The sequence below is a fragment of the Corvus hawaiiensis genome, chromosome 8 (assembly GCF_020740725.1).
Source record: "Corvus hawaiiensis isolate bCorHaw1 chromosome 8, bCorHaw1.pri.cur, whole genome shotgun sequence".
Lineage (NCBI taxonomy): Eukaryota > Metazoa > Chordata > Aves > Passeriformes > Corvidae > Corvus > Corvus hawaiiensis.
The window spans coordinates 23,489,247-23,514,055 of record NC_063220.1 but is presented as its reverse complement, the minus strand read 5'-3'; the positions used below and the strand labels follow the sequence as shown (position 1 = coordinate 23,514,055).

The 24,809-nt window shown below is 36.6% G+C and overlaps 1 protein-coding gene across 50 annotated transcripts in view; it reads left to right on the top strand.

The window, feature by feature from the left end:
• Positions 1-24,809, top strand: part of KCNMA1 (potassium calcium-activated channel subfamily M alpha 1) — a 439,613-nt gene that overhangs the window by 182,651 nt on the left and 232,153 nt on the right. For all 50 annotated transcript variants that reach the window (XM_048311474.1, XM_048311473.1, XM_048311468.1 and 47 more), the window contains one exon: positions 16,827-16,888. In XM_048311474.1, the coding sequence (XP_048167431.1) occupies positions 16,827-16,888 (62 nt within the window). The remainder of the gene's footprint in view (positions 1-16,826; positions 16,889-24,809) is intronic.

Sequence of the window (24,809 nt, the reverse complement as noted above, 5' to 3'; positions counted from 1 at the left end):
TTAGTGAGTATTGGATATTAATGCAATTTGTTGCATACTACAAAAATCCTTTGCCATAAGTAGTGCAATATAATGAAACTGGGAAATCTAGATTAGAATCATAGAACCTCAAGTTGGACTGGACACACAAGGATTATGGAGTCCAACTCCTGGGCCTGCACCGGATGCTCCAAGAGTCACACCCTGTGCCTGAGAGCATTGTCCAAACACTGCTTGAGCTCTGTCAGGGTGGTGCTGTGACCACTTCCCTGGGGAGCTGTTCCAGTGCCCAACCACCCTCTGGGTGAAGAACCTTTTCCTGGTATCCAACCTAAACCTCCCTGGCTCAGCTTCAGGCCATTTCCTTGGGTCCTGTCAGCAGAGATCAGTGCCTGTCCCTCCTCTTCCCCTCACGAGGAAGCTGTAACTGCAACGGGGTCTCCCCTCAGTCTCCTCCAGGCTGAACAGACCAAGTGACCTCAGCCGCTCCTCATTCGGCTTCCCCTCAAGGCTCTTCACCATCCTCGTTGCCCTCCTTTGTACTCTCTCTAACAGCTCAGTGTCTCCTCCTATGCTGTGGCACCCCAAGATGCCCCCAGCACTCGAGGTGAGGCCGCCCCAGTGCAGAGCAGAGCAGGACAATCCCTCCCTTGCTGGGCTGGCGATGCTGGGCCTGATGCCCCCAGGACACGCTTGGCCCTCCTGGCTGCCAGGGCACTGCTGACTCGTATCCAACTTGCCATCGACCAGGACCCCCAGGCATCTTTCCTCAGGGCTTCTCTCCAGCCTCTCATTTCTCAGTCTATCTATACATCCAGAGTCTACAGAGGCTGACAGAAACCCAGGGTGTTTGGTAGTTGAGCAGATACAGAGAAAGAAAATGAAGTAAATTGTGGCATGTACTCCCACTTCTCCACAAAATGATATACTCACTGTCCTCGAAGAAGAATTAAAAAACTTCCCCAAACCAATGAAAACTGTTTTAAGTTATGATGATAATTGTTATTTTTAGTTACTATGATAAACCCCTTGGTTTTATATGTCTGGTTGCAGTGCTTTTATCTTGCCTCTTGGACAGATTTAGTAGCTAACTGATTCCATTTAAAGTTTTTTCCTGTAAACCTTTTTTTTATTGCTATGATTTTATAACTAATGGGAAATAATGAACTTTTATAGTCATAGAATCTCAGAATGGCTTGAGTTTGTAGGATCCTTTGAAGATCATCTAGTTCTGTCCCTGCTGCCATGGGCGGGGACATCTTTCATTAGACCACGTTGTTTGAAGAGCTTTTTAGTCAAACCTTGAACACTTCCAGAGATGGGGCATCCACAACTCCTCTGGGTGACCTGTTCCTTTGTCTCACTACTGTCAAAGTAGAGAATTTTTTTTTGTATCTAATTTAAACCTGCTCTCTTTCAGTTTAAAGCACTACCTCTTGTCTATCACAACAGGCCACATTCTTCCTTGTAGAAACTCGTTTGGGTTTTCAGGAAGAAAAAGGGTTATTTAGGGGTGAAGGTATTCTACTAGTCTATGAATTACACAGTTTTTCACCTTTTAAACTATAACCTCAGAGGGTTTTTTCCTGGAGCAATTGGATTTACTTAATAAATCTTTTTCAATGGAAGAAATGTATCATAAAATAAAACTGTGTAAAGTAGCCACAAAAATTCAAACCCAGTAACCAGCTAAATAATATAGTTTTCATGAATCTGATTGGAATGGACAACTGCTTATCAAAGCTTTACGCTGAAGGCATTATACTCTTCAATTTGTTGCATAATAAATGCATCTGGGCTTAAGCTGGCTGTCTTTTCACGTGTAATGGATCACTGTTGGGTTTTTGGCAGTTTTGTTGCTCTTTGCTTTGTTTAAATGAAGCCCTACATAATTTGCTAGCCTCAGCACAATGTCAGTACTTACTTTTTTTTTGGCGAAAATTAATAGGGTTCATTTCCAAAAGCAGTTAAATGAATAGAACTGGCAACTCAAAAAGCAGACCAAACTGTTAGTAAAAAAAACCCTGAAAACTTAAAAGCTAAGAAACTTAGAATCTCACTAATAAGGAGTTGACCAGTTCTGCCAAGCTTTGTGATAAACCATGTAACTTGAAAACAATCATTCAGACTTAAAAGGAGACAGGAGCAGACTGTATCACTTAAATTGGTTGTGGGAGATGTGGCATGTTCCCCTTTCCAAGGATGTTTAATTAAGTACACAAAATAGAACATCTCAGATGAGAGGAATCAGAGCCATACAGTGACGGTTCTCATGTTCAAAGGCTGAGATTTAACACCTTAATCTGATTTTAAAAAGATAAAAGTTAAAAAAACCATGCATTTACAGACCATTGGCTGTTCTGAAATGGATGGACTTCCCATCTTTGATGAAACTGTTATCTATGTATGTTTTCACCAATGTATTGTTTAATTAATTGACTTTTTTCTTAAAATATAATGGTGACAAACATAAACACAGCTGTTTTGTCGGAAGATTCCCACAAGATTTAGTCATCTTATGCAATCATATTTATTAAGACATTCTTCATTTCTTGGTATTTGTTCTGGAAAATTATGTGAAGTGGTCAGAGTTAACAAAATGTAAACAGGTGCTCTAGTTATTCAGTACAGTGGTAATTTGCTTCTAATTCACTCAAAAACTGGTACAAAAATAGAAAGTTGCTTGGTTACTGTGCAGCTTATACCTCCCCTGTCTGTGGCAGACTGTCTGTGCTAACTCAGTGTCACCTGTTCTAGCAAAGGCTCTGCTCAGCCACAACAGCCTTTCCTCATGCCCATATTTGTCATGGAATAGCCCTGCAGCGTGGTGTTGTTACTAGGGACATCCTACTCTGGTTCTTATAGTTAAGAGATAGCTGCAGCTTTCACATCAGTTCTGTAAGCAGATATTGGATGTGTGTTTGGTCTTCCTGTTGTCTAATATATCTGTAACCATGATAAGAAACCAAACTATGCATTTGAGAAACTGCTTCAGCAAGATATCTCCAAGGAATGCGTCAGTGCTGCTGGCAGTCATGTTAATGAATCAGTACGTGGACTTCCTTTCTGAGTCAGCAGTCTGCCTTGGCACACTTTTACATAGGTCTTTGTCATAAGATTGATCGGAGAGGCATTCTGAGGTTTTAGGCAAACAGCAAAAGGAATTTTAACTTAGTGTTTGAAATTATGAATGCTGAAAGCTCTTTCTTCCATCTCTTCCTGAGAGTCAGAAAGGAAGCACATCAGCCAAACTGTTGAGAAAACAAATTATTTGTTAGTATTAGGACTTGATAGTGTTTGTTCTTGTGCAGTGTCATCACCACAGTATAAACATTTCTCATTTGCAGATTTGGTATAAATACTTTTTAAGTGTAATTGCCATTTTTAAAGTGTCATTGGACTACTTTTAATAATTTTCCTGCTTTTTCTCACTTTTTGGACCTGTGTGTGGGGCTGTGTGTGCAGTGAACTGATTCAGAGGAGGGAGGAGGTCACTGGCAAAACCAAGGGGTTAATGAGATTTTGGTTTGATAGAAAACCAAAATAGCCCACTCACTCTCCCTGATGTTCTTTCTCTTTTACCTGCCAACTTTTCCTTTACTAGACAAGAACAGTGTTTTTAGGGGAGGCTGAGCATCAGGGAAGTGGGGTTGTTGGTTGTAGCACAGTGGAGGAAAGCAGCTGGGCCTTTAGCTGGCAGAGAGAAACTTCTCATCTCAGACTAAAAACTTACACTCTAGTTACAGATAAAGATGTGTTAAAAAGGTAATTTCTTTACATCTGGTGTTCAAACTTTCTGTTTAAGAATAGGTTCTAGAAAGGTGACCTATTCTAAAATAAAATGTTTTCTGAGTAAAGCAACATAGGACTGAATCTCTGTAGGAGATCAATAGTAAGTAGAGTTTCAGGAGGAAGGGAAGGAAAGCACATTAAAAGAAAAAAAGAAAAGGGTTTATACTTGAATGGCATAATTTAACTTACCAGAATCTCAGCCAGATTCTGCAGTACTTATTCAGAGAAAACCACTTTGTCTTTCACAAGGTTTGCTTCTTCTGGAAAACATGAAAGGATGTTTTATAGTTCATGCAAAATACAATTTTTTTCTTGCAATACTTAAAAGACCCCAACCTTAAGACCCATTATGGACTTTCAACTTCTGCCCATTCTGTAGTATTGTTAAGATGTGAACTAAAACTGCAATAAAGACATGGAGTCGTAGCAATACCTCTTATAAATCTCTTTCACCGTGACAGGTATGTGATTACTTGTTAGTTTTTCCAATTTTGTTTTTTTTGGTGGTTTTCAGAAGTGCCTTGGAAAGAGAGTATAGCTAAGCTGAAGCAAGCATGCAGAAAAGGGGAAAAATTAGGTACCAACTGACATTTATGAGAGAAGAGCATAAGCTGAAGTTGTATGTTCCTTGTTCTCCACCCTCTGTTTTTTATGCCTGTGAATAAGATCACACCATAATGAAACTTGGTAGCCTTTCATTCTTAGACCTTCATAAGGGATCCTATAAAGCAGATGGGAAGGCAGGCAATTTCCTAGGTCTCCACCCTCAAGAGGGTGTCAGTATGAAAAATAAGGATGCTGGTGAGAAATACTACAGGCTAGCAAAGCCAGATAAAGATGCAAAGACTATGGACCCAGAGGAAAGGAGGATATTGACAAGTTTGTTTTTTGTTTTGTTTTTTTTTTTTAAATTAAACTCTTCACGTTATATAAAAAGAATAACAAAAGCCATGATACCAAAGGGTGAGAGTTACAGGACCTGACAATGTTGTCACTAGCAAGAGAAAAAGTTGCCTGAGGTAACAGTTGTTTCAAGGCCATATTTAGTGGTCAATGCTGTATTTTTTTAAAAGTAAGGGTGCTAAACAAGGCAGTGAGTTACATTTGAAGTTGCTTCTGTAAGCCTTTGGCTATGTGATTATTTTATCTTCAAACCCCATTAAGAAAGGCTCATTATAAAGCTTTCAGTTCTGGAATTATAGCTACATAGCAAAACAGGAAAGCCACTCTGCAGGGAGCAAGTTGAATAAATCAGTCTTTGCATCCTTGCAGAGAAACGGGTCTTCCATCCTATCACTCAGAAATTAGAAAAAATATTCACTGCAAGAAAAGGTTTGTTGTATAAAAGTAGCTTTTACATTTGCTTGCTGCATTATTTCTGTGTTGGTCTTTAGTGATAGTTGCAAATCACTGATTTAATTTCATACCTCATGTGAATTTCCTATCATTTGATAGATAATGTTGAACCATAATTCCAGATGAACAATGTTCACAACATGCCATCACCTTGCTGAGTACAGTATGGAAATCACCTGTGCCTGTAACTGATGGCATCAGTGGCTTCCTTGCCTTTCTCTGAAATATCAAGATCTGAAGAAACCTCTACATATCAGGGCAGCCTTGCACCAAACTGTGAATCAAGATTTGACTTATAGTAGCATATAATTATATTTATGCAGATTTTACCTAAGATAAAAGGAAAACATGTGTTCATGTTTTTTCAAGTTGCAGAAACCACTGTATGAACATTTGTTCAATGCACTTCCAAAGCCCACTGAAAATGGCTTTCTTACTCTGAGTGAATGCTTACCCATAAACCAAGATCACCACAACTCTGAACAGACTACTTTAGGTTTAGCTGCTCCGGTAAAATTGCTAAATTTTATTTTCTAATTGCATGGAGTTTGCATGTCTCATGATCAATGACTGTGTCAAATAATTAATTGGTAGGCTTTTCAGTTCAAATTAGTCTAAAAACCAAAAGAGCTCACATTGCCTATATTTTTTTTTGCTTTGGGAAATTGAGAGATCTGATAAGAATTATATTTTGACATACCCTCTGTAAAACTATTGAGGTTTATGCCTTTGTATAGAACTATCAGACAACTTAAGACTAAATGACTAAAAATGACTAAAATTTAGTGAGTGATACAATTTACAATGCTCAGACTTGCTCTCTATCATTTTCTTTTGTATGCTAATTAAAGGCAGCTTTTTGTATTCACAAATTCTCATGTATAGCTGGATGATTGGGTAGGTTTAGATTTATTCCTAGCAATAAAAAAGTCAATTTTTCCATTTTCAAAGCAGATTGGTATGAGAGATATTTTCCTGCGGCAATCAGTCAAAGCTATCAATTTTGGGAAAATGACTGAAGGACAAACAATGCCAGAGAAAAAGGAGGAAAAGCATGCTTACAAAGGTGACTTTCAAAACTACTGGGCTCTTTAGCTCTATTGCCAAGTTTTGCCCCTTCCTACATTACATAGTTCCCTTTTATTCATTTTGCTCATTGATGGTCCAGTGTTTGGTATCTGTTAATTGTCGCAGAAAGCTTCTGATGCAGTTGAAATTAAGCTGTGCTAAATCACTGAGCAGACAACATGACTTGAGGAACAGTGAGCTCCTGAAAATCCTCATGCAAATGTCCTAAGGTTTAGTGGTCCTTATTAAAAAAGTTATGTTGTTGGTGGCTACCTCTCTTTAGAAGTCTGCAAAACAGTTACGGATTTTTCTGGACTTATAGTAGAAGTTGACCAATGAATTTACAAGTATCAGCAGTTGTTATACTCTGTGTTTGGTCTGGAAATATAAGTGCTGCAAATTATCTTTATATTACAAAAGATTTAAGAAAAAACCCCACATTAGGTAATGGTAAATGGAAGATGCGAGCTGGGATGTTAGTACCGCAGCAGAAAACTCCTTTTGCAGCCTGTCAATGCATTTAGCAGGGAGTCTTTTCCCTTCTGTGTCTTCTTTTCATAATGTTTTAAAGTACATTCCTTGACAAGCATTCAGATGCTTTGTCGTGTGCTGAATGATTTCAGCATTCTTGATTCAGTCTTTTTCTTGAATGAAATTTTACTGGGCTTTACTGAAGCCAAGAGCTTTCAATTTTTTTTCAGCAAATATGTCCACAGCTGCATCTGCCTTTGCTGTATGTGTGAGTTCTTGTGACTAAGAACTTAAACAATTGAAAAGGGAGGTATTTGTTTCTGTGTTTGTGAAGTTCTGCTATTTGAAAATTTAGGAATAGTAACAGGAAATCTGAGTAACACAAAATCTGAAAATTTACTAATTCATTCCATTATAAAACCTTAGCAAGGGGGAGTAACCTCTTTCTCTAATTCTTCTTTGAACATTTATTGGCATGACTGTCTGTTGTGTAGGTTGCACATCAGACTAATGTCAAAATAACTGAGGAATGTGAGGATTCCTTTTGTCTGCCATACAATCTAGTATTAATTTGAATGTATAAGGTAAATAATTTTATTAAATGTAGTCCTTAAAGTGATTCATTCACAAAGAAATGTACTTCCTTTTAGTAATTTCTTACGACACAGCAATAAAGCTTGCGGTCCCTTTAGCAATACTGTTAATATGTGTAATATTGTAGAAAAGCACTGAGAGTTGGAGGAAAATGCCTAAATTCTCATAAGGTCCACATTTTCGACTGCATTTGTTCTTGAGAACTCATTTGAGTGGTTTTCTTACCTCAAACCCTTTACTTCAAAAATACCTTTCTGATTTTAGCATTTTAAAGACGCAGCATTTTGTTTACCCTACTGTATTATTCTTTTCTGGCATTTTTACCACCATTCTTTGTTTTCTGTCTTGTATTTTCTTTGACAGTTTCTTGGATGTTCTCGTATTTTGTTGTCAGTTACCAAACTCTGAATGGTAACTGGTGAGGGTATAGTATATTGAAGTAAGAAGAAGACCTGTGAAATTAGTTTTTGTGGTTTTGTTTGGTCTTGTGGGATTTTTAAAAAATTACTAGTATTTTAATTCTTTTTTTTTTTAAACAAATAATTAAGAAATAGACAACTGCTTGATTCAAAAAGACAGTGCTTTCTAGTATTTTTTTTTTCCACAGTTTATTGATTTTTTAGTTCTGTTTTGCAGTATTGCAGATACAGGGGGAGGTTGGCAAATGATTACATTACATTTTACTGGTACATTTTATTTGATTTCAGTTGATTAGTTTCCCAGATGTTGGATCATCATGTAGTTAGATTATTTTATAAATTAATTATGCAGAATTTGATTGTGACTTTGGGGCAATATCTTGTCATTTATTCTTTCCAGGAATTAGTACACTTTTGTGTTTTTCAAGATGTTCCATACATAGGTGGAGACTTTTTAATGTGTAGGGGCTATACCAAAAAGTGCAAGAGTCAGCTCACTTCTTCATCTCACCTTGATCACTTTGTCTAGTCAGAGGTTGGCCAAAGTACTTGTCGAACAAAGTGTTCCAGCTGAGGTTACTTGATTCCTATTGTTCATGTGGAGATAAACCCCCTTTTGTCACACCTGAAGCATAGAAACAAACAAAAAATTAATGACCATGTGCTGCATTTCAAGGTCTGACACAATAACCAGAGGCTTTCTTGTGCTGAGCAGCGAATAATCAGCCACCAATACAAGTGCTGCTCTGGTGCTGTGCAGAATGTGACAGGGGGACCCTGCTCTGGGCCTGGGTTCTTTGGCCTTCGTGCAGTTGAGCTGCTTGATTTTGCAGGATTTGATTGACAGTTCATCGCTGGTTTCTCTAAAACAGCATTCCAGTAGGCTTTTTTGTGGCCTTTACCTGCAGTGGGACAATGAGGAACTTGGAAAGGAGAACATTGACATCTGCAGTAGCTGGTGGGTAATGGTCACCAACAGAATGCTTCTGCTCAGTGTGGTGGCTGAGCCACTCACGCATCCACTGGAGATCAGTGAGAGTTGTTCATCTACCAATATACAGAGTGAATTTGACTTTAGTTTGGGTGACTGCTAGGTAACCAGGAGAAAGAACCTTTTAGGTTGGACAGCAAAAAAGCCCCCCAATGTGCATGCACAGATATTTACAGACATATAATGCCATCCACTTAGCTCTAGAAAATGGCACATTTTGATAGAAAGTACTGCTATTTTTTTGACTAATGATACTGAATTGGAGAAGTTGCATGTATTTTAATTGGTCATATTGCCAGGCACTCTCCCAGCAAACCTAATTAACTTCAAGCTAGAGAGCACCATTAACAGATGGGAGTTTTTGTCTTGTATTTTTTCACTAATTAGAAAATCTCAGTCTTTTCACATTTATGAATTGAACAGAAATTTTCATTTTATTGTCAATATGTCAGTAGAAAGTTGAAGAAAAAACCACAATCTGTATAAAGAAAGCAAAATAAAGCTGAAATGTTAACATCTATTAGAAGCATGTACAGAACAGAACACAGCATAAATACTTCCTTTTTAAAAATACTTCCTCAAATGAGATTGGAAATGCGTATGAAAAAAAAAAAGTACATGAAGGTACTGATTTTTTTAATGTATTTTCTGGTTTGATTTTTCATATTTCTGAGTCTGATGTCAACTCTGAAAATTCCTGAACTTAGATTTCACAGCATTCCTTTTAATAGGAATTAATTCCTATTAAATTCCTTTTAATAGTCTGCTCAAATGAGAGGTAGTCTGTTCAAGTCTATGTAAGGAAGCTGAATCTTTTATTGGAGAGAGAATAAAACACAGCTTGTGGCAGGCAGACTGAATTTGCTAATTCTCCTTAGTGTGGTTTCATTCAGAGATGTTCCATATCTTATTCCCAGTGACCTATTTCATCAGTTACTTACTACAGTCATGAGTGGCTAGGCAAGCTCACAGCAATTCTGACCTTTACCATGGCTTTTACTCGTACCTTTCAGATATACCCAAATTACTGCTCTGATGCATAAATTCAATATGCAAGAACTGAATATGTGGCTAATTTCTTTTTTTTTTTTTGGTAACTCTTCTGTGTCTGCTGTATCTGTTTTCTCTCCCAGAAATGTTGTTTCTGTATTTCTTATCAATATTATTCAAGTCTGTAAAAAGAGATGCATTAAATATGAACTGTATTTTAAAAGATATATTTACTGTAAATACAGAATTTTAGCTTCAGTAATAAATTAAAACATTGGTCTACTGGGTAGTAACTCAGTGGGACCAAAAATACAATTCCAGAAACATGGGCAAAATGTTTATCTTAGAGTTATTGACACCTTTCTACTTAAATAAAACCCTTTAATGCACAAAGCCCCTTTGGTGTCATAGGTAGTGCTGACACTATTGCCATGTCCTGCTTGAGCTGTTTGTGATTACTGTGGTAGCAAGAGAGCTCTCAGCTGTGCAAGATCCACCTCAATCACCTGTAGTGAAGAGAGTGGTTGCCCTAATAAGTTGACATGGAGTTTTCCTGCCAAATGAAAGCAAGAGGGAGAATTGGAAGCCTGAAGAGGTCAAGTAATATGCTTTAGTCACACACCACAAGACTGGTAGGACTAGGGACAATAACCAAGTCTTCTGATTACTCATGGTCATTATCCAGAGCTCATGCTGGCCTACTTTGCTGCCTTTTGTTTTTAAATTAAATCCTTGCTATGAATTTTCTGACAGAAGTTCACTAAAAGTTTACTGCCCCATGGTTTATCTGATAGTCATTTCTCACTCCCCTTCACCTCCTCTTTTGGATAAACTCAGACTTTTCTTGGAAAATGTAAGTCTATATGAGCTTTGCTGAAGGGGAAAATTTATATAGCAAAAAGATCTCGTAAAGCTGCCAAAGTTTGCAGTACTGTTTTTATCGTGTGCTGATGACTAAATTAGTTACCGTAAAATTTAATAGCTAATTAACTTTTTAGTTAACTCCTTTTTGTGTAATAACAGTAAACAAAATACAAAATCAGAAAATTTGACTGAAAGGAAATGACTTGCATGTAAACATTTTCAAGTCTGGATTTGTGAGAAGTTTTTAATGTGGCTATAAAAATTGCAAAGTTTGAGTTTAATACTTTAATTGCTTCGAGCTCAAAACTAAGAGTTAGTAAAGTCTCTTCAGAGCTGTGTGATCTTGAATCTTTTCCGGCTTCGCTGAAAGATGGGGTTGCTCATCATCGGGCTTGAAAGTGATTTAATTGCTTCTAGAATTGGATGTTGAATTCTAGCTGGCATTCAAAGGCTGGAAGAAATAGTAGAAATGTAGATTATTATTTTTTGTTATTTGTCTTGTGACACCTGCCTTTTCTGCAGGCAGACTGGTAGGATCACTAAGTCACTGAGACAGATTTAATAGCAAGGATACTGCCCAGCAGACACAACCTTTAAGATTCATACCTGTGAGCATGTACACTGTCATCAAGAGCAGGTGCTGGCTGTAGAATTTGTACTTTGCCTGTATTTGGATGAGAATCAATGCATATATCACTGTGTCTTGTCATAGTGTTAAGTTCTGTCAAGCATGGGTCTTATACAGGGAGTATATTAACATATAATATATAATGTTTCCCTGCATTTTTGAGTAAAAGGTAAATGACAATTTTTCCCAGTTTCTTTAGTATCCTTGTTTGAGCTTTTCATTTAGTATTTATTGCTGGTAGGAAGGAGCAAGAGGGAATCTTGTTTAGTCTTTTGACTATTTTATCACTTCATCTTTCTCCTCTGGTTCACTCGCTTCAGCCATCATTTGCTTGTGTTTCACGCTTTACTCTTGTAAGGTGGCTCACAACTGCTGCCTGCTTAGATAGTTTTCTTCAAAGAGAAGCTGGCATTAAATGCAGTTTTTCTAGAAGATATTAAGAGAGCATTACATCAATAAGAAATATGATCTAGCAAACCTGAGTGAGGTGGACTGGCATTCTAAGAGCCCCTTGGGAGTTCACGACCCCATAGAGTAGATGGTGGATATTTTGTACTTTTGTCTTGGGCATTTTAGTTATTTATTTGTTGGTCCAGGAGGGTCCAGGTAAAGAAGAGGCAGTAGGACTGTAGGCAGGGCAATGAGTTTAAGCCCAGAGAAAAGTCAGTGTACAACTTCATCTGGAGCATGGTCCTTGGTCCTGTTGATGGATTTGAGAGATCCTGTTCTACTTTACTCCTGGTTATCAGACAGGTTATAGTGGGGAAAAAAGCCTCTAAACAGCAATTTCCTACCAGTTTCTATAAAAGTCTGGATGCATTTTATTTTTCTGGACAATCACAAAGTTCTGAAGGCTGTTTTGTTGGATTAACTTACATGAATTTTATAATTTGACATCAAGCAGCTGCTTTAGTTCACTGGTTTATGTCCATAGGTAACATAAATAAAAATATCTCAGTGAAGTAAGTATCACAATACAAAAAGGTAGAACACTGATTTTTTTAGAGCAAGCATCGATATTGTTTTATAGTAAATAGAACTTCATTTGTATTTACATTAATCTAAGATACATTAATTGCTCAGTTGTTTGTGTCAGCTGCAGTGCATGATTTCTTACCACTTGTGGCTTTGCCTACATGGAATGCTTTCTGAATTTTATTCTTTGCATATAGGGTGTCAGTTAGTGGGACAGCAATTTTAGGTAAGCCAGTCTGGATCTTCTATGGTCAAGACTTGCTCAGGTCTTAGTTCTGTTAAATTGCAGTAATTGCACAGATGTGGGTACATCTCCTAGACTCTGCAAATTAATGCAGGGATTGCCAAGCTGGAAGTAATTCTTAACTTCTGAAATGTAACTTGAAGCAGGTGCATCCTTAGATTTCAAAGGTTTTCATTCCTAACAAATCTGGACAAATAAATTCTATCTGTCTATAAAAGAAATACAATTAATATCTTAATTGATGTTTTAAGGAAGTTTGGGGTTTATATTTAAGGTCTGAAAATTTTCATCCAAGTTAGATCAAAACGTCAGGCTATTTGCATCTTAGTGCAAACTTCTGTGTAACAAAAGTTTAATGGATCATTAAGGTTTTAGCTTTATGTATTTAGGAAATAATTTGTGTTCTCCATAAATAATTTGAAATATAGAAACTAATGGAATTGTATTTTAAATTATAGTTGATAAAACTGAGTAGCTTATTAACAGAATTTACTGTGTGGGTGTAGAAATGAAAAGTAAGTGAATTTCAAAAAAATATTAATAATGAACAACCTAGTATATTCTAAGCATTGGAGTAGCCTTAGGGTTGAATAATTTAACTATAGAATAAGAATTTGAAAAAAGCATTTTTGAAGAAGAGTACCAGAATAGATTGTTGTCAGAAAAAATAAGAACTCTCTGATGCCCTGAGGTGTTAGGGGTTACAGGATTTCTGAAAGTTTTTTTTTTCACTGCATACTTCTTATTTTAATACTTAACATTGGAGGAAAATAAAAATAGATGATTATTCCTTTTTGATTTTCTGCTTTGCCTCTTGAGTTCTATGCTATTTTATATTAATTATGTTTGGATAGTTTAATCTTGTATAAGCCAGAATTTGCCTTTGAAACTTCAAAGAGTTCTGTTTCACCTTTCACAGAATGTTTGAGTGTTACAGGGTATGAGAGACTGAAGTTCCTGCTCTGGAGTCCCTTCGTGGCTCTTCATTATTAACTGTACCCTCCTGTCTAATGTGACCAGCCTTTTCATTATCCCGTGTTGGTTCGATAATGCTGTTACGGAGTTGTAGGGGGAACAGTGCCACCGCTTGGATTATCCCTTTGTTGCATAGGGACCTGGAAAGTGAGCTTAATTGAGACTGTTTCTCAAAGTTGGTGCTTCCCTGCAGTATTATCATGCTGTTACACCCTTATCAAAACTCCCCTTTTTTTTTTCTTTCTCTTTTTTCTTTTTGTATTTATTATGGATGCCTAAATTTTGACTGCAGTCGAAGCTCTTCTGGAGCATCTTGGTATCAGTCAAAGCATTTTTAATTTTCCTTAAGTGGATTTTTTCTACAGTTTCTCTGACTCTTGCCTCAAAAGGCATTCTCTACTTCTGTTGAAATCTGGGGCTGGATCTTCTCTGTTCCTTTTTCAATGAAAGATTTAGGGATATGCAACAACTATTCCATGTATTTCCTCCTCTTTCCTTTAGCCAGATTGGTGTTTATTTTTAATTTGTTAGTAAGTGCTTAGACAGTATAGCTGTTAGCATATGAGTTCACATTTATCAATCTTAAACAAACAGCAAGCTATTATAAATTAAAGGAGTTTTTCCTTCTGTACAGAGAGAAGTTACAATAGATATGTAGCAATTGCAATGTTTTGCCAAATGCATTGAAATAATAAACAGAGCAAGCAAGCATCTCGCCATGGCCTGGTTAACGAAAAAGGCAGTAATTCACATAAATATATGCCTTCCCCTCCCTTAGGTTCTAGTTGCTGTGAATTTGGGTTATGGGTCTGTGTTTGTGACACCCCTCAAGCATAGCAAGGTCTCCAAACAAGCATTATCTCCCATGGCAATCTAGGGAAGACTAGAACAAACTCACTAATTGTCGTCCTGGGCCTGAATAACCAGGTCACATTCAGCTTTATTTAAATGACACAATAGCAACAAACTTGCATCTGAGACTATTGTATAGCATACAAGAGTTTGGAGTTTGTTAAATTCTATTTCTTTTTTTTTTTTTTTTATTTTAGTGTAACTCTAACCTGATTGATTCAGGGTCTGCTTTTTCCACACACTTGATGGATTCAAGTGCAGCTGAATTCCTCTGCCACTTAGGAAAGGAAAAATGTTTCTCTGTTAGCAGGAAAAGGAAATGGAGTTTGATTCCATTCTCTTCTAATACCCTTTCTGTGATTCTTTGAGACATTATGAATCATGTTAGGTATGTGTTTTAAGGCAATAGAAGAGAAAATAAGCCTTGATTTAAAATCAGGTATATATATTAAAGAAGGAGAGTGTTGTAGCTTTGCATACATATCTCACTCTTTGGTGTAGCATGGGAATCTGGAGCTGCTTGCAAAATAGACATATTTGCGTTTTAGTGGCAGTTATATGAACTGTCGTAGAACACTTAAATTCCTAAAGTGTTTTGGAAGATCTCACCCAGGATCTGTGTAACATTTAAGCAGCACAGTCATGATGAATAAGGAATTGGATATAATTCAAATGTAAGGCTGATAAATTGTTATGCTGGGTTTGCTCTACAAGACTCCTTTGGGTAGGAGGCAATGACTGAATGTTGTAACTTAAGACTTGCTATGTGAAAAGAAAAATAAAAATCCTTTAAGTTTCACAAAGTCCTTGTGTATTTTGTGAAACTTGAGAGAATGAGTGTTTATAGAGTCTCAAATGGATTACAAGTTTAGTTTTTCAAATTTCATTTTCAGCGTTAAGTGGCCATTTCAGCATTCTGCAGCCCAAAACTCCTGCTATAGGGTAAATCTCTTTTGTACTTTGGCTTTTTTTGGGGTAGTTTTTTTCTTTTTCTTTCCTTTTTTTTTTTTTTTTAATTTGTACACTGTTTGCTTTGGGTTTTTATTGTTGGGTGTTCTTTTTAAAGAAATAGCTATATTTAATAGTGATTTTAGGGTGCTGTTAGTACAGAAATTATTCCACAGAATGCAGGGTAAAACATTACCACTAATGCTTGACTTTAAATTATTTTAAAGTGAACAGATGTGTTTGAAACTGGTTTGGGTAGAATTAAAATTTTTGCCAAAATTGTAAGCTCTGTGCTCTCAGAATACTCAGCACCTTTTTAAATTCTGTTTTTAAAAAAATGAAGCCTTTCCTTGAAATGGACTGATAATAAAGAATGGAGCAGATTTGATTCAGATCCAAACTGCTATTGTGTGTAGCTTGGAATATTCCAACAGGTAGGGCAGAGTGTGCACAATAATTTGATTCCCAATATCTTAATTCAGAGAAAAATGGGCCTTGAGATCATTGCTAATCATAATTTGGGATATATTGTCAGATGACAATCCACAAGTTCTATTTGCCACAATAATTTCTTGTGATGGTGAGACTCTTACCAGCCGATATGAATTTAATAGCTTATTTCACCTTGCAACACCTGCACACAGTGAAAGAAGATTTAAACTCTAGATGTTAACATTATATTAGACTCAGGTAGTAAAAATGTTATTTCAATGAGTTTTGTGCTTCAGTCCTTGAATTTGACTGACAGATCTCATTGGTACAGGTGATAGCACATCAGGTAAGACAATAGATACTTGTACTCTGGCAAAATACCCTTTTTCAAGCATTCAAAAAGTAAAAAATGTTATGGTCAGCAAGATCTAAAAGTAAGGAAAAAATAATTTAAGCTTTCAGTTGAATAGTTATTTTAACAAGTAGTAGTAATTATGTAATATTAATACATTAATGAGTTTATTTTATTGGAAGATATGTACATGTCTGATACTGGCTGTGCAGAGCTCCAGAGTCTGGTTATGTAATAATTACTATACCTTGCTTCAGATGCTGCCTTTACGGCATTGAGTGATAGCTGAGAGCAGAGGATTTTCAGACAGTCCACTTTGAATGAGCACATTGCATGTCTCCTCCTTGTGCTGTGATCGTCAGGCTTGTTCATAAGACAGCAGCTTCAGAAAGAGGTCTGAAGCCTGTATTGAATCAAAATATTTTTATTTCAGTGCTCATCTGTTGCTTTAACAGTTAAGACTGTCAACAAAAGTCGTAACACTCATGACGTGCTGCATCAAGTATTGCTTTAAACTGTTTGAAAGTTCAGTATAATCTCAATGGACAGGAGTGCAGGGTAAATACGTGTTTTTACATAGTCTTACACTTTTCTTGTGGGTTTCACAGCCATGTATATAAACAGAAATTCAGTCTAATCTGTCACTCTTGGTTTATGCGCCAATGAGCAATCCTGAAGGATAGGTTTTGTAAAGCCAGATTTTGTCCTCCTTTCAATGCAAGAAAGCATTCTGTGACAATATATATAATGTTTGAAGTTCAAGTAGGAGTAATTTTCTGAAGAAAATCAGACCTGAAATAAAACTAGCTTCTTATTTATTTTTGTCTTTTTTTTTGTATGTAAAAGAATAAATGGTTAATATTGTTAAATAATTACTCTTTTCTTTTCTTTTGTAGGTTGTCTTAGTCTTCGCTCTTAGTATTGGTGCTCTTGTAATATACTTCATAGATTCATCAAAGTGAGTATTTGAGTACATTTTCCTTTCTCTCCTTTCCTGCAGCAATTATACATCTTTAAATTTCTCCATTCATCTACTTCAAATCAGTGCTTGGTCTCATCGCCTGAGTGCAAAGAACTTTGTAATAGCACAGGTTCTACAAAAATAATTCAAGAATGGGAAAATAAAATATCACATAAACTAGACTGAACACAGTCACATTGGATCTGTAGAATGGAGAGGAAAACTACTTTTGTGTATTGAGATTATAAATACTATTGCAAAATTACAGTTTTTATATTCATTATGCAGTGTAGAATCTTTCAAAGTCAAGACTAGGATAAGAAATACAGGCTAAAAATACTTGTCAAAAAATTGCAGTTTGCAGGGTGATAAAAGCGTCTTGGGAGACTGACAGGAACACTTCTGAAAATCTCAGCTTGAATTAGACAGTACGAGCATATTGTATCTTGCATATCTGTATTTCCAACTTCTTGGTGTGATAGGTTTCTACCAAGATAAGGTGAACTACTAACAGTCTGCAAAACATCTCAGTATTTTTTAGATTTACACCGACGTTATCATACAGTGTTGTGGTTTTGGCCAGGCAATAGAAAGTTTCATCAGGATATGTGGTGGTTTGATACAAACCAGGGTAACTCAAACTGTGTTCTGATATCATTCATACTCCACCCTTGTTTTAACATCAAGCTGGACACTGTCTGTGTTGTAACAGGCAGATTGGTAGCCTAACATAGAAGAAACAAATAAAAAGGTACTTAAATATTCTTCTTTGATTACAGTTCTTTTTGGAGAGTGATATTCTGAAGTATCAATGGTAATTTAAAGTTCTATGATGACATGCTTGCTGTTTTTCTCTGAACTAGTTTAAAGCTTTCCATTAATGCAACCGTTAAGATTGTACGCCAAAGTCAGTCCATATGAGCCTGCCTAGCTGTCTGTACTGGTAGTAGTAATGTTCTGAAACAGTCATTCTGTGACTCAGAAAATCAGACATTCAACTGTTGACATCTGTACATCCTGATATTTAGGAAGGTGGTGGCACCAGCAAAAGGCATTCTTGGATACATGGATGCCAGCTCTGTATTGTGTGAATTTGAAGCCATCGATGTGTCAAGCATAATGCAAATAACTAAGGTAGAGGTTTTCTTTGTGGAGAGGAGCCAAGTGGTTGGAAAATGCAAATCTTGAGCTCCCTGGAAGTGAGGACAATTGGCTTTCCTTCTTAACATTTCAATGGGTGTTTTCATTAATTTTAGCGATTTTTCCTTAGTATGTCACCACTGAAGTACATAAGGTGGTTCCTTTCTGAAGACCTTTGTAAAACTTTTTAAAGCAGAATGGCATATCTTCTGGATACCTGATATCTCCAGGTCGAAAGTGTGGAATAGATTAAAACGTGTTTCCACTTGTTTCAGTTTCAGATCAAGTACAGCTATGTGTCGGTGTTACTGTCTTTTGTGAAATGAATGGATTATATAATGAGTTTTAGGCAGTGCATTCTCAAGTCTTTGATTGTTTTCCTCAAGGAGAGCAAAGCTGACAACATGGGAGAGTCTCTGGGACACTTGAGCTTACTTTGGGCCACCTAATCCATGTACTGCCACCAGCTTATTGACTGTACTTTCACACTTTTTCTTTGGTTTCTCCTCCTTTCTCCTCTCTTACCCTCCTTTACTTACACAGACACATCTTGCTCTTTTCTGGGTTTTTTTTGTAAATGCTCACTAGTTGATTAATTTATGTTAGAAACACCCCAGATATATTTCTGAAGAGAAAAATTCTGCTTTATTCTATTCTGCTGACCTGACACCCATTTCAGCAATGCAGAATCAAATATAGTGATATATCAGTCTACTAAGATCCACAAGTACATGCTTGGAAAAAGTCATTCCTTTGAGAATTTGGTCAAACAGGAAATAATGAAGGTAGGGCGAGAGGAATGCTTGTGATATCCTCAACAAAGCAGCTAGAACAACAGAGACTACAGCTTGACCAGGGTCAGTGCAGACAAATGGGCTCTAGTGTTCCCACCAGAGAGATGGTTGGCACGCACCAGGGTGTGCTTTCCCTTAACAATGCATGCCAGAGCCAGTGTGTTCTGCCCAGGCCATGCACTCTCGCCTGTTACTGGCTCTTATGTGTAGAGTTAGAAAAATTGTGTCTCCATTCCACAGCTGAAGAGTGCTACTGTGAGCAGTTGTCTAATAGATCTTGCCAGTGATCTATTCATCCAAGACCCTTAATCTATTGATAGATTTATAGATACAATGACGGATGTGTCCACAAAGGAATCCTGCATGGCTTCATACCGAAGGGGCATCAAGAAAGATGGGAAAAACAGCACTGTTTCATTAGATATGGAAGGGGAGAGTGAAAAGACCACAGTTTTGTCAGGCAAGCATGTGTCATGATTGATTTTAGTATGAAGGCTGAATTGAAGTATGAAGGTTGTCACAGCTGTGAGAGGAGGGGAAACTAAGAGCATTTTTATGCTCCCCAGTTCATCACTCTGATAGACACTCTGCCAGAGTAGCACCAGATGAAATGGCACATCCAGTGCAATGCTGTTTGGAGAGCTTTGAGCTCAGAAAATGGTACAGTTTCAGCATCCTCCATACCAGTTAGTCCCACATCTCAGCAGAGCCAATTAAATAGCTTTGTGTTGCTATAAAGTATTTCTGCACTGATTGTGTTTCTGAAAACTTTGGATTCTGCACCATGCTTCATCACAAAATATGGCCACAATTATGATCATATACATCTGCTTTGTGCGTTTTGCAAATGATATTTTAGGCTTTCCTTAAAGCTTTATATGTTTCTAAAACTATCAGAAAATACCCTATATGCCCTCCACATCTCCATACCCCTTTCATTAGTGCTGTGATAGGAGAGAGAGCACAAATAAATACTTTCAGCCACCACAAACTATTAATCAAATCATTTTATAAGAAGAATGGAAATATCTTTAAGTGTTAAGCCACCCTGTCATGGTTGCAACTTCATTGCTCACATTCTGACTACTGCATCATTATTCGTTCTTTGGTCTAACTTCTGTTATATATATAAAGTATCCACATACATATCTGACTGCATAAAAGTTCACTCTTAAAAACACGTATTAATTGTATTTTTGTGTTTTATTTTGTATATGGATGACTTTTTGAAAGGATTGTGATTCCCTCCAGGAAAACAGTTTTTTTGTGCTTCTTCTGTCTCCTGTAGTACCTTTGAGTTCATTTTTTTGGTCTTTATTACTTAGTGAAGCAAGTTTTTCTCACCTATGCTAAAAGTTAGACTTTATGATCCCAACCTAGGTGATTTTGTCTACTTGTGAGGTAGCAATATTAGCTGGAAACATGTTAGAGATACTATACTAGAAATTGCTTAACAAAACAATGCAACCTGAAAAGTCTGGTTTCTTGTTTTGGAGGATTCATGCTGGTTTCTTGCCATTGCATGGGAATAAATTAGGAAAGATGCACTGGAAATCTGTATTCTGTTTGAGGAGTTTCCTATGTGACAGCACAAGGAGAAAAGTGTCATTGGCAAGTCCTCTTGGAAAGTTTTACTAGAAAAAAGACTTTTTTTCCTAAAAGCAGCACTTTGTTTCAAGTCCTTATGAATTCTCTTTTTTTGTGGGAACATTTGAAGATAAGCTGTGATAGGGTACTGTGTTTGCCTTTCCTGCTTGCTTGCTACTGCTTCTGTTTTGTCTTCTGAAAGACATTTGATTTTGCTCAGCAAAATGTTCTACAGAAATACTGCAAGCCTGGTGAGGATAATTTATTTAAATTTAGTACAGATACAGTGTCACTGCCCAGGAGAATCCACATCTTTTTCATCTGTTTAGGCTGTGTTACCCCTTTTACAGACATGTATGAGTTATGAAGTTTATCTGAATAGTTCAACAAGTCTGTATAAACAAACACTCAAGTGTTTTTAGATACCAATATCATTTTCATTACAAATCATTAAGCTTTTCCATATTAACTGGAATAATCTGCAGAATATTTTGATGACTCTGTTTCATGGCCCTTCAAGGAAACAGCAATTTTAATTTCATTTGTAAATCAACAATTCAATGCTGCTACATCTGAATTTTGAGTGGATCTCATCGGCCTGCTGTATAAAAAAAAATCAAGATGGGTCTAATAGGATCAGAAATCAATTCATATAAAAAGTTCAGTTTGAGCTTTGATTTTATTGTAGTTTTCAGGTTACAGTTTCCTTTTCTGAATGTATTACTTTTCAATTTGCAAGGCATATAAAAGTAAAAGATTGATAATTTTTTTTTTCTCAAGTAACCAGTTTTAGGGCTGTGGTATATCATTTGGCTGATGATATCCTGGGCAGTTCAGGGTTCTGTACCCTGAAGTATGTATTTACCAGTATTTTGAGTGTGTACAGATTTTACGCAGCCTTTCAGTCTTCATATTTGAGGAGTTAAGTAGGCAGGACTTAACTAGTACTAAGCTTTGTTTCAAGCCTTCCTGCTTATAGTGAAATTCACCCATGCAAAAATACTTCAATTATGTTTATAAAGTTCTGCTTTGTCTTAGTACACTCATTAACCCACTCTAAGACTACTGGAACATTCCTTCATACTAAGTACACATTAGAGTTTATACATATACATTTTTTTATGATGCACGACTAAGAGATGTAGAAGTTGACTTAAAATTCTGGGATCTGCTTCAAGGAAATGCTGTTAGATTGTTTACCATTGCTAAAATTGCTAAAAATACAGTGGTCTGTATCTTGGCAAGTCGATTAAAACAATATTGTTCCCTGCATTCTTGGGAGGGAAGTCTCTCACAATACCTTGCAGCTGGTGGCCTTGTGGAATTTTAATATTTTCCTAATTTTAATTTTGTTAACACTGTATCAATTTCTGGCTATTTCTGTGAGCTAATAAATTTTGTTCCATGCTGAAGTAAATCCAGTTGTATGCTTTATCTCCACCTTTTTTTACATAAACAGGGAAAAGGAAACTTTTAATTCCCCTTAGTTTTATTAACTGCTCACGTCTCAAATGGAGTGATAGGTGTAGTTTTCTGATTTAAAGAAAATTTAGCTTAAATATGTAAGTGAATTTCTTGAGTGTTTATTTTCAAGTCACTTGGTTTTTTACTATTGTAACAGAACTATAACTTCAGTTGTTCCTGCTGCTGATTCTCAGCAAATCAGAAAATATGTGGTTCATAAAGCCCCAGTCAACACCCTTTAAACTGGTACATCGTTAAATAAGATTTTTGGTCATAAGTATTTTACTTCTATCTTTACTCTGTTTGTAATAAGTACTGAGTGTACACCATTATTGCTTTAATTCAGAAGTGGTTTCCGGAAGAAAGCCTTATTTGTGACAATGAACTTTAATTTTCTTCATTGCTCTGCAAATTTTCCTGGGAAAGTGTCCACAGCTAAGATTCATTACTTTCATTAGCATGCTACAGTTGAAGCCAGGTGGGTGTGCAGCTCAATGCATGGCCTCTGCAGGCAACTGAATACCAGAATGATTGAAGGATTTTGTTAGGCACAGATGGTGTTAATTATGAGTAAAATCCAGCAACAACAGTGAGACGATTACTATAAGGCAAAAACCAAAAGAAACAAGCCACAGTGGAGGGGAAAAAACCACCTGGCAATGATTGTCCATGTGTTACTATGCAGTTGGCGCTCTAGGACAAAGGGATTAAGTATGATTGTATGTCACCTAGTTTTGTTGTTAGACATTGTCCCTTGACCACCAATCATTACAGGATTATCGTGAATTATTAAAAAAGCTGGATGTAGTGAGGCATACTGGAAAATAAGATGCATGATTTATGTACTATCCATCTCTTAGCTAGAGTGTTTGCATTCATTCTCATGTTCAGAGAGCTTGAGTTTGGCAAATTATATGCAGATAAAATTTGTAAAACACTACCTGAACAACTCTACCAATCAATTTAGGAGATTATAATAATGAATAAAGGTAATTCCTCTGTATGTGTTTATCACATTAATGAAATAACATTGGATTACACTGATTTTTGCTAGTGGTACAGAATCTCTGGTTAGGCAATATGGAAATATTCTGAGTTCTCTAGACAAACCACTGTAATGAAGTTTCTGTTAATCAATGCCAGTAGTTTGTGTTTGCTAAATGGGTGAAAATGAATTGTTGCAAATGAATTAAATGAGAAATACTGTGGATGAGTTTCAGATAAAATGGCAAACAAGATTTTTCTTCCATAATAACAGACAAATCAAGCTCTGGAAATTTTTGTGTACTGTTTTTATCCCTTGGTGTTTTACAGAAATTCTTAGCAACTGTGATGCACAACCTTGATGATGTGATAAATTCCAGTGAGACTCATTTTCTGAAATGTTAGGCCTTGTACAAGATCTCAGTAACTGTAATTTCCTCTTGGCCTGTCATTGAGTATGACTGAGTAGAGGTTGGCTCTGTTTTCTTTATACCTGAAGGAGGCTCCATCAGGTATTTATAGATATTGGTAAGATTCTTTGAGCCTTATCTTTGTCAGACAAAACAGTCCCTCAGTACTCTCTCAGCCCTCCTCATGAGACAGGACTTCAGTCTCTTAACATCTTTGTGCCTTTCATTGGCCTTACTCCCCGATGTCTGCATGTCTGTGCTGGAGACATTTCCTGATGCAGCCTGGAAAATGCTGCTGACCCCTTTACTGCAAGGGCCCATGGATGGCTTATAGTGAACTTCTAGACTCGGGTCATTTTCTTCAAAGCTGCTTTCCAGCTGCAGCCAGTTGCATGCTATGCTAAGGAAGCACTGAAGTTCAAGTTTGTATAATCTTATTATTCCCAAAATAAGTCAGTAATCTGAAATAGCAAAACTTTTTACATGCAGTGATATTTACAGGCTTTATTTGTATTAAAATGTTGCTAGACAGGCCTTTAAGTAAATATCTGTCACTTAAATTAATGTGTTTATACTGAACATACCAGGCTTGAGAGTTCAATCATAAAATAGCTAAGTCCTCACTTTTTCATGACCCAATTCTTATATGGTATAAATTTTTGTCATCTCTTAGACAAACGAGAGTACTGTATTTCAGGAATCAGATCTTTCTTTTTTAAGGCCTAGGTGAAATGTACTCATTTTTTTTTTAAACATTTGGCCATTAGTTTTTCCTTTTAGTTTCTAGTAAATTGACAGAAATTTGATTTCAATATAGACAAAAATTTGTATCACTGGCACATTTTTAAGACAGCACTTTTTAGGAGAGCAAGACATGCTGCTTTCTCAAGTTTCTCTCTTCGAAGGATGAATGGAGGAAATTCATTGAACATGGAGGTCTGACTTAGGTGTGGTCTAATTTGAGTAGCTTGTTAGCTATATTTACATCACAAGGCTTTTTCAAAGAAGCAGAATTTTACACTAAAATGTCACACTGTGATGTAGGGAGGGGCAGATGTGGTACCATTCCAGTATGTAAGTGGAATGGTACTCGAAGATCATTCTCTATAATGCTTGGAGAAATGATAAAGTCTATATAATTTACAACTTTTCAGATTTAGTTTCTAACTGTAGGAAAGTTTGATAGCTGTCATAGTGGTGAAATATTGGAAAAGATAATCATAGGATGATTGTGGACTTTCCTGCATCACTGGTATCTCACTTGGACAAATTATACTGACAATATTTTGGTTGGTAGGATGTTGGTATATCTGATTATTATGCCTCCTTCAGTGTAAAGCTGACTATGTGGCCTGCAAGACTCAAAGGAAGAGAAGACCCCATTATTGCTCTGAAGATCTAAGCCTGCAGAGTTGCAAGGGTGTCTATAGGATTTCAATCTTAGAGCAGTATTATTTTGCCTAAAAATGCCATTTTTAGAAAGTGAACATTTAACACCTTCATCTTTTGTAACACCATTTCTTATTTATAAACTCAGAG